The sequence below is a fragment of the Miscanthus floridulus genome, chromosome 1 (genome assembly GCF_019320115.1).
Source record: "Miscanthus floridulus cultivar M001 chromosome 1, ASM1932011v1, whole genome shotgun sequence".
Taxonomy (NCBI): domain Eukaryota; kingdom Viridiplantae; phylum Streptophyta; class Magnoliopsida; order Poales; family Poaceae; genus Miscanthus; species Miscanthus floridulus.
Window position 1 is genome coordinate 80,154,551 of NC_089580.1, and position 10,039 is coordinate 80,164,589.

The following is a 10,039-nucleotide window of genomic DNA, read 5'->3' on the forward strand; positions in this document are numbered from 1 at the left end:
CTAAAAAATCAAATATTGTAGGGCGTGATGAAACTTTCCGGGCGGAGCGGCACGAGGAACGCCCGCACCGGCGGCTCGGCGCGGGCGCCGGCATCGTCGGCGCAGCCGGAGCCCTTGTGCGGCGTGCCGAACAGTGGCTGCCGGCACGTCGGGCACGTGGACCACGCCAGCAGCCAGCGGTCGACGCAGCGGACGTGGAAGCCGTGGTTGCACTTGGGCAGCACCCGCACGCGCTCCCCGGGCTCCAGCTCGGCTAGGCAGATGGCGCACACAGGCCCGCCGCCGCCGGCTGCCTGCGGCGACAGCAGCCCTGCCGAGTAGACCAACGTCGGCATCGCGCGCAGCGCCTTCCGCCACGCCCCGGCCTGCGCAAACCGTGCCACCGACGACAGCCCCGGCTCCCCCGCCCCCGCGGCAGGCTGCCGCTGCGCCCCGCGGGGCGACATCCGGCTGGAGCACTGGAGCGCGCACCGCACGATGGAGTTGAGACCGAGAGCGCAGATGAGCGCGCACAGGAGCACGGCCAGGATCATGACCACGTTCGCGTCGAAGCTGCTGCTGGTGCTGCTGCTCCCACCTCTGCTCCTGACACCGTCGCTCGCCGGGGCTTCCTGCTGCCCGGCCACCACCTTTCTCGCCGCCGCATTCTCCCCGTAGCTGTGCAGCGGAGCCAGCAGCAGCGCCCTCCGCGAGTACACGTACACGAGATGGCGCGAAGCAGAGAGAAATCGCACGGGGGATGGATATGCACGACAGGAGCAGCGCGTAAAGTTAAGTGGAAGGGGAAGAATTTTCCAAGTTCTAAAAGATTAGGAGTAAATATTAGAAGCTGTTGAAGATAGTTTTTTTTTCTATTTTTTTTAAAAAAATAAGGATTGAGAAGATATTTAGGGAACTCTAGATGCTCTTGCTCCCTCGATGCGAGAAAGGATGTACTTCCAAGTCTAGTAAGTTAAACTAATTTTTTAGCGTCTAAGAGAAATATTCCTCACAGAGAATGTTTGTATCCCTAAGATTTTTTTTTATACCAAGCCATCCCATTTACTCCACGACCAAACACAGTAGAAACTGATATCGCCAGTCCCACCTATCCTCCAAGGCAACGACCACAAACCAAAACTAGCCTGCTTCCTCATGTGCTGCTTACCGACCATCGGCGCTACTACTAGGCGTCCTAAGGCCAATCCTAACGCTAATTGCTTCCGCAGGCCAGCTAGAACAATACTGTGGAGAGAGAAGAGATGATTCCATATTTCCATTGCTAGGGCGACAACAAAATTGCTACACTAAACTGGAGACGAGGAAAAAAAAATCAATGACACCAAACTGCCATGTCCTTTGTACAAATCAATTATGCTCACTCCCCCACCCCCAACCTCAAACAAAGCTGATTCTTTAACCCCTTTTTACTCACAAGACCATGTAGATACAACTCATGTACAGCAGAACATCAGGGCAGCTCACACGAAGACAGCCAACCGTGTCGTGTGGATCAGCACATCTATTAACAGCATCCACTACCGTTCTTTGCATGACTCTCCTGCTTCTGTTTCAGGATGTTCCTCTTGACAACCGAAGAAGACCCTTCCTCCAGGAGACTAGGGACCTCGAGAATCTGCATGATAACAGCAGGATTCACGCAATACATAAAATAGGTTTCTGGCAGCAAAGAAGAAAACATCTACTTCCGTGTATTAGTCATTTAATGAATTTATGCCATTTAGGAACATCAGCAGCCCATGCAAAATCATAGAGCCTTTTTAGGGGGGCCCATATCCAGGCAGGGCTCCCGGCCCAATCCCTGGCAAAATATAACCACCTCCCCCCCAAGGCCCCCAACCCGACCCCTTAAAAGAAAGAAGGGTTTTAAGTGGATAACATTACTGTGCCTAATATCTTTCTCCAAGCATACCTTTAACGCAAGTTCTTCAAAACATTTCTCAACATTTTCTCGTGTTTTTGCACTGCTCTCAAGAAACAGACATCCAGATTCTTCAGCAAAAGCAATACCTTCTTCTTTTGTGACCATCCTTTCATCGTCCTGCAAGATGAGGCCATCAAAATCAAAAATAGGAACTAGAAAATGTAGTTATTCTATCCTAAAGAGCCCATAACTTTTACTTTTTAGAACTTCAGAATGTTAGGGGTTAAAAAGGATTAAAAGAGTAAAGAATGTATAGATTCCACTTGCGTAGCAACAAGAGGTATTAAGAAATTCTTAGATGAGACACAATGTTTCCAGAAAAGAAATAACAATAAAATTTCTGGCAGAGATGGTACCTTGTCAACTTTGTTTCCAACAAGCATTTTTATGCAGTCTTTGTTTGTTGAGTTTGCTTCTATTTCCTTAGTCCAAACATCTGACAAATTTGAGAAACTTTCTCTCTTTGTGACATCATATACTAGGAGTGAAATACAAAGTCATTATACCTTAAATAATCCAAGTACGAAAGAACAAGATGAAGGACCGGATAGAAATTCCATAGGCAAAACTTCCATTAGAAGAAGAAGGATTCAGATAAAATGTAATAACTAAAGCATGAAAAATAAGAACAACGACCAAACATCCAAAAATTCTCTAGACTATTCACCACTGAAATTAATCATTAGTGGTATTCAGATTCCATAAATGCAGCAATTAAATTGTCCATGGGATGCAACCATTTGGAATTATCATTCAAAGTTAAGTCAGAGATCCCATTCATAAAATGATGAAAAATGACAAAGATATGGATATGGTTTCCAAATAACAAATACAATATGCTTCTCTGGAAAGTTTGTACATGAATATACAAAACATGGAGGTGATTTTTACTGCCGTGAATCCCTGTATTCACAAATATGATGAGTTCATACACAGTAATCTATAACCATTGTTCACCCGCAAGTCAAGATATATCATTGACATAACGAGACTGTAAGAGACACATTGGCGCTACATGTAAAACCCTCAACATAAAAAATAGATCAAGATATCGCAACATCAGATACCCAAGCTTATGGAGAGCTCGCATTTAGTGACTAAATAGATCAAACTTATACCATTCTATGGCATATTTCAATAATAATCCGACATAAAGGTGACATGTGACATTACAATATATTTAAGCAGTCAACTTGTAGTAAAAAATATTGTCTTACCTAGAATAATTCCCTGAGCACCTCTGTAGTAAGAACTAGTAATTGTCCTAAACCTCTCCTGGCCAGCTGCAAAGCATTGTAAGTATTTATTTATTTTTTGAAAGAAAGTGGCAGGAGCTCTGCCTTGCATTTAAGTAAGGGAAAAAAGAGCAGAAGGTTCTGCCTCGATGGCACACACGCCTCAACAGGCTACTGTACAACCACAAGCTCTTGAGAGAGCCAACCCGCAAAGAAACATAAACAAAAAGCACACTAAGGCCTCCATGTTTTTTGGAATATTGAAAATATCAGAAAACAACGTAGCAAAATTTATGCTGTTAATAGATAACTTAGAAACCTTCAAGTTCTAGCAGCAGTAGAGAGGTAACATGGTGAAGCACTGAGATACCTTTGGGTAAAGGAGTTAGTGGGGCTAAACAACAAAACTTTTAATATTAATGGAACCTAGGGTTGCAATGATTTTAGGGATGTGAGGCCTAACATGGCGAAAGTAGCCAAATATTTTAGGCACAAAGCAGCAAGGTGGAGCTAAAATCTGTGAATAAGAAACCCCAATAGCCATGATGTAAGGACAGGCATGGAAGAAGAAACCAAATATATTAGCTGAAAAGCAAACCTTGATTCTCAAACCACTAACAGTAATGAGAGCAGAAAAGGGTGGAATTCTAAAATGAGTAGAAACACAAGCATTTAGCAGCAAAGTTGGAATGCCCAACAAGTTCTGATGCTGATACCAAACTGCATGCAAAACAGCCTTGCTAGTATTGTGTATTCCCATCAAGAATCAGAGATATAATAACAAACAGTAAATGATATTTTTTTGCATAATCTGAGTACTTACCAGTATCCCATATTGTCAACTTTAGTTTCTTTCCACCAACTGTAAGGAACTTGATTTTAAAATCCACACCTGGCAACAAGTAACACAATTCAGACAGCATGCCATTTAATCAGATATAAAAGTGTCACGTACCAGAAGCATGCAATACAGAAAAATGCTATTACCAAATTGGAATCACGGAGGAAAATATAACTGGCATGTTAGAACCATCCTCAGTGGATAGGATATAAACTACAATACTCTAGTTGAAATTTTCTGAAACAGCAGGCTGCCAGGAAATAAGAATAACAAATTTTATTTGAAGATTTGTGCGTGATCTGGTCTTCTTGCATAAGGAGTATATGCTATTCTCAGCATATTACACCTTCAAGTCTATGCAGGATGGCCACTTCTTTTGAGATATTATTTTAGACATGATTACCCTCCTTTTTTTTTGCAAAGAAAACACCATTGCCCTTTTAAAGTTTAGTGGTACAGCATAGCACGAGGGAAGGGAAAGTGGGATCAGGGAACCAATCTAACCAGCATAATTTGTAAACTAGTTATCCAAGCTAACTTAACCACCTGTGCACAAGGTCTAGTGCAAGGTACAGCAGTGACAGCATCGGCAAATTTTTCCAACTCCCCCCAACTGACAGGAAGAAAGGTGCAAGCAGTGCAGTAACTCCCAGTACAAGCAAGAGCAGAAGCCAGCTCCTCCTACATTAAAAATGGTGGAAGTTTTGCTCACTAAACTTGGCCGTCTCGTTCGTGCCCTTAATCCGCCACCTACTTCACACTCCTGGTCGATCCGACGCTGACACTAGAATTGGCACAAATGGTGGATCGCCCTCACGGAGTAATTAATAGAGCTACTACAGATAGTAGACTCGGAATGAAAAGAAAAAAAGAGAGGCAATAATTGAGGCGCGTTTCCAAATTTCTCCCGTGAGGGTGATGGCGATGCCACAGCAGAGCAAGGTTTGAGGGCGCCCGCCATCTTCCTGGTGTGAGGCAGTGAGGGGCTCACGCACGGATGCCGCCTTGATTTCTGCCTCCACAGATGGCTTCGTCCGCTCGGAATCCTAGTGGTGATGTACCACTGCTCTGCTAGGAGCGTACGCCGAGGCTCTAGGTCTTGCCCTGTTCTGACACGGCGGCAGTGCAGTCGCGTGCGGCTAGCGCTAGAGGTGTGATCGGAATTATCGACGCGGGCCCGGCGTGGTGGTACGGCGAGGGACAGCCAGCGGAGGCGTGGCGCAGGGCAGCAGAGGCGTGGCGTGGCGATGGATGGCGTGCGTACCGATGGTGGGGGCGATGTCGCCGTCGAGGTGGGAGGTGGCGACGAAGCTGACGAGGAGGCTGCTCTTGCCGACGCCCGAGTCCCCGATGAGGAGGATCTTGAAGGAGCACTCGTGGCCGCCGCCGCTGCTCCCCAAACCCGGCGACCCCATTGCTTCCTTCCGCTCAGATTGCTCCCGATTCGGCGGCGCGGAATGCGGGGCAGAGCGGCACGAGGGAGGCGGGCGGAGGTATAGAGGGCGCGGGCGCGGGCCGGCAGCGGCGCCGAGGAGGGAGGGAGGGAGCGAGCGAGGGGGACAGCTACACAAACTGGTGTGTTGTCGCGTTGGCTTTGACCGAGCGAGCGTGGGAGGGTGACGGCTGGTTGGTCCAGCTACTTATGGCAGCGGGATGCGGGCGTTCAGGTTCAGGGAAGCGGCGCGCTCGGGTTGGTGCGGAGCGAGCAGGATGAGCCGAGTTGGCAGGCCTCTCGCGGACATGCCAGAGAAGGGCTTCGCGTGATTGGTTGCAAAGCCTCGAGCCAGGATCAGGACGGAGATTGGCTGCAAAGCCTCGAGCCAGGATCAGGACGAAAAAAGTCGGTTTGAGCTCGTATAAGTGTTCGTGCATGCATGCATCAAAGTTTTGAACATGTGTAAATCAAGCCGTTCTGTATGGAGAGGGAAGTGAAAATTGAGAAGACGGAGACGTGCGGGGTGGAGGAGGACAGATGAACAAAGGGATGCAGGCGAAAGTTACGAGCAGGGAAACCAAACACAACTGTAATGCACTGAGTGATGTGATAACGGCGTGAGCGGGGCAACCAATCACGCCCTATTTGTTTAATTTATCCATCAGTCTGCGCCGAAGACGAATTGTTCTCGCCTTGTTGGACGCCAGGAACAAAATGCCTGGATTTTGGATGGGCGAAGTAAGCCAGTGCCAAACGGAAAACTGCATCCATCCCACTTGCAAGCGTCAAGCACAGACAGCGTCATACGTACGCTCTCATATAATTAAGCTACGGGTTGTTCTCACAAGAAATTCGAAAAAAAAGAAAAGAAATTAGTAGTAAAACATGATGGTGTATCGTCGATCACCACTCCAGTTCTCCTGGAAGGAGGAAAAAGAATAAGGGAAAAAGGAAGGAGCTTCGCTTTTGTTGTGGCGTGTTGGTATATACAGGGAGGACGGAGCACTATCGTTTATGCATCACAGGAGGGATGATTTGTAAAGAGAAAGGCGTCCGTTTTGTTGATCAATCCTTTTCGGCTAATCAAATGAGATAGATGATCACAAGTTTGCTGACCCGGCCCGAGGACCCCATCCCATCATCCACCGCTTGGTTGCCCAGTTTCTTCATGGGAGGGTACCCAAAAGGGGGTGACAAACTCATTGCCAAGAAACAAAAACAAAGGCCGTACGGCTGCACACAATCACTTGCGTGAAAGTAAATGAATAAATAAATAAATAACTAGATTTATGTTCCTGTGTTATAAACATAATGGGAGAGAAAAAAAACTAAGGCCCTGTTTGATTATTGGAATTGAATTTATTTTAATAAATTATAATTTAGACATATATTAATTAAGCTAATATGGTCGTATATAGAACTATTGTTGGTCATACAAGAGAAATGCTTATATATTGTATTTTTACTGTAGGGAAGCGAGTTGAAGAGTATGTTATAAGTTGGGGAGTACAAAAATAACATGATAATCTGTAGAATTAATTTCCATCTCCTATTATATGAATTTAAGATAGGCTTATATGTGAACTTTCGAAAGTTATGAAATCTCAAATCCAAGGCAAATAACTTAATTCATTAAGTACCCTCCAAAATAAAGAGATCCAAACGCCCCTAATGGTAATTCAAATTTGCAGGTCCGCGGTACCATGATAAAAGTATAATGTTTTGAGTTTGATTTCCCATAAAACCTAATCGATATCTCTTATAAAACAAAATTCCACTAATCCTACTTTTCTACTCCCAGGTTGTGCCAAGTCATCACCATTGTTTCAGCCATCGGATCTTAAGCAGCCATCGCCATCCCGACCGTTAATTGTCCGTGCAATCTACAACCCACTCATTTTCCTTCCTCCTTTGTGGCTATTATTAGTAACTTATTGTAGTGCTATAAAAATGTGCATCAGGAGTCTACCATTTCCATAACTGTCGCCCTGTCTCCCAGCCATTACAGACGTCACGAAGAGGCATAGAGGCACAACAATAGCCCAATCGTTTCCTTCACAAAATCTGAAACCGACGCACCAAACAAGCCACCTTCACAAAACTGAAACTGACACTCACAGGTCACTCTCCTCCCCGTCCACATTATAAGGCCCCGTTTGGCAGGGCTTCTCTACCGGCTTCAGGAGCCGTTTGGAGCCGTTTTCTACCAAACGGGGTAAAGTAAAATAGCTTCACTTGTGAAGCTCTTAAAAACATGCTCTCACAGTGATTTGGAGTGGAATGGAGCCAAAAAAAAGTGGCTTCTCCCGGCTCCTCCTCCAGGCCCCTAAAAACATGCTCTCACAGGAAAGTCATTTTGCCAAACGATTTACCAAAACCGCTTCAGCTCCACCGGTGGAACTGTTCGTGGAGCTGAAGCCAAAAAAATGGCTTCACTAGTGAAGTGAAGCTCTGCCAAACGGGGCCTAAATAGATAGATAGATTAGGACATAGATAGATATTCACTCGACGAGCACTTCTTTTTTATTCTAAGAAAAAAACGAACTTGCTAGCGCCGGACGTCTGGATAGACTGTTCCTTTCCCACGCCATTTCACACGTCCACATGGGGCCCATGCCGCCCTGAACATCACTAGCATCAAGAACAGGGAGAGGGGCGGCGGATTCCCAGCCAACGCCAGGAGAAGGAGGAGACACTGAGGCGAGGCAGCAGAAGGCGAGGAGGAAGATGCAACACCCAATCTACTTTTGAACACATCCAAATGAAATATTTACAACATACGTCTAAACACAGATGAAACACTTGAACATGTGTCTGAAACACTTGCAAAAAAACTGGAACACTTGAAAAGCCATTGCAAAGCATATGCAACATCCAGATAAAATACTTGCAACATATGTGTGAAACATATGCAACATCCCAATAAACACATTTGCAACATACATCTGAAAAAAACAGATGAAACGGTTGAAACAGACGCTTGCAACATATGCAACATCCCGACCTACTTTTGCAACATCTACATGAAACACTTGCAATATGCATATGAAACACCCGAAACACTTGAAACATATGCTTGCAACATGCGCTTTCAGCGAAACATCTAGCTGCTTGGGCGAATGAAGGCTCGTCGACGCGGAGCTCGACGTCGGCACAAAGCTTGATGCCACTGAGGTCGCCAGTGCGGAGCTCATCGGTGGTACGGATCTCGGCGACGCAGAGCTTGTCGGTGGCAGCGTGCGCAGAGCTCAGCGACAATGCGTGGATGTCAGCGGGTAGCACGCGCGGAGCTTGTCGGCGGCACACAGAGGACGGGTGGGTATGGCTGTGACACGCGCACGGTGGGTGGCTACGCGATTTTGAGATGGGGAGGAGATGCACAAGCCCACGACATCCTTCATCTCCTTGTTGCTTTGAATAGAGAGACGAGACGGAACCGGAGAAGATAAGTCTAAGTGGCCACCTGATGGGGTATTAGATAGTTGTGTGGTGGATATAATATGTGGACAAGGTGACTGGGTGAGGTCACGTAGTGTCCGGCGTCCGGACACCATAATCATAACATTACCGAAAAAGAAAAGGTTTCATATCAACCAGCAGCCTTTTCGTTTCATCGTAAACGATCGTGGATTAGTTACTGCTGGCTGGTTTGGTTTGAGAGAAAAATACTATTCCAACTTATAATTCACGATCGTATACGAGCAAGCGAACAAGCTACAGCTTGCTCATTTTTCTTGGGCTAAACTCTAAAGCAAACCCATCGAGTCTAAGTAACTAACGAGGCCTATTATGAAACGTGCGGTTAGGCCATCAAATAATGGGCTCTGAGAGACAATAATGCGAGGCCCAGATTTTGCGATTGATCCTCAGAATTTCTTTTTTTTTTGCTGTAGAAACTTTGTAAATGCCAACTAAAAAGCTAGGATTCTAGGTAAATATACTGTGGTGGAGCTTCGATTGGCTTTGCCCCGGCTCCTTCGTGCACTGTAGTAAGCAACTATTTTTATTTCTCCTATCAAAATAAATTAGAAGCCAATAAAATTACTGTTTTGGTTCACTAGTTTCGGCTGCTGCGATCCATGCAGAGCCATGTAGAGTCATACCAAATGAGGCCTTAATTACAGTTTTAGCATAGCATCGGCATACTAGAAAGTACTTGTTGTGTAATAATTTGATGGAATCCTTTTAAGGAAAAAATGATATTAATATGGTTGGACGATTTACACATAAGAGCATCTTCAAGAGTCTTTCTAAAGTCCATTCTCAAAATCATCATTTAGAGAGCTATTTACATAAAAATCATTTTTATATTGTTCCACTCTCTAAAAAATTATCTATAGCTTGTTTGCACTTTAGAGAGCCATTCTCATTGTCTTTGGCTAGCAAGAAATTGAATAGAAGATGGGTGTATTTGGATAACCAAATAAAAAAGTTATTGGAGGGTAATTTTTTCATCAAAATCTTCATATCTAGCAATTAGGAAGGATAGTCGAGAAGCGGCCCAGCATGTCATTCAGATAAGAGCATCTTAGTGTGTGAACAATTTTACTCTATTGAAATACTGTTGTGGAAGAGCGTTTCGACGGCCGCTACGTCTCGTGGGC

At 45.3% G+C, this 10,039-nt stretch overlaps 2 protein-coding genes across 4 annotated transcripts; both read right to left on the reverse strand.

Moving 5' to 3' along the window:
* Positions 1-1,422, reverse strand: LOC136459327 (RING-H2 finger protein ATL72-like). Its single transcript, XM_066459195.1, has 2 exons — positions 1,415-1,422; positions 1-801 (listed from the first exon to the last, which is right to left on the reverse strand). The coding sequence occupies exons 1-2, from the start codon at positions 1,420-1,422 to the stop codon at positions 9-11; spliced, it is 801 nt and encodes a 266-aa protein (XP_066315292.1). The 3' UTR covers positions 1-8.
* Positions 1,229-5,602, reverse strand: LOC136488021 (ras-related protein RABC2a-like). 3 transcript variants are annotated; one of them, XM_066485080.1, is made up of 7 exons: positions 5,265-5,602; positions 3,983-4,051; positions 3,142-3,207; positions 2,431-2,492; positions 2,281-2,346; positions 1,913-2,041; positions 1,229-1,615 (listed from the first exon to the last, which is right to left on the reverse strand). In XM_066485080.1, exons 1-7 carry the CDS (start codon positions 5,413-5,415, stop codon positions 1,505-1,507), a joined length of 654 nt encoding a protein of 217 aa, XP_066341177.1. In that variant the 5' UTR covers positions 5,416-5,602; the 3' UTR covers positions 1,229-1,504. The 3 variants fall into 3 exon arrangements, with proteins under 3 accessions (XP_066341177.1, XP_066341186.1, XP_066341182.1); XM_066485089.1 differs by lacking the exon at positions 2,431-2,492 and having other exon boundaries at positions 1,230-1,615; positions 2,281-2,360; XM_066485085.1 differs by lacking the exon at positions 2,431-2,492 and having other exon boundaries at positions 1,230-1,615; positions 2,281-2,402.
* Between the last annotated feature and the right edge of the window lie 4,437 nt (positions 5,603-10,039).

Bases quoted from the DNA above. Each gene is read 5' to 3' on its own strand.
- LOC136488021 (XM_066485080.1), bottom strand. From the start codon at position 5,415: ATGGGGTCGCCGGGTTTGGGGAGCAGCGGCGGCGGCCACGAGTGCTCC. The intron at 2,042-2,280 runs GTACCATCTCTG...CTCATCTTGCAG, and splicing joins TTGGAAACAAAGTTGACAAG to GACGATGAAAGGATGGTCAC. The intron at 1,616-1,912 runs GTATGCTTGGAG...GTTATCATGCAG, and splicing joins TTGAAGAACTTGCGTTAAAG to ATTCTCGAGGTCCCTAGTCT.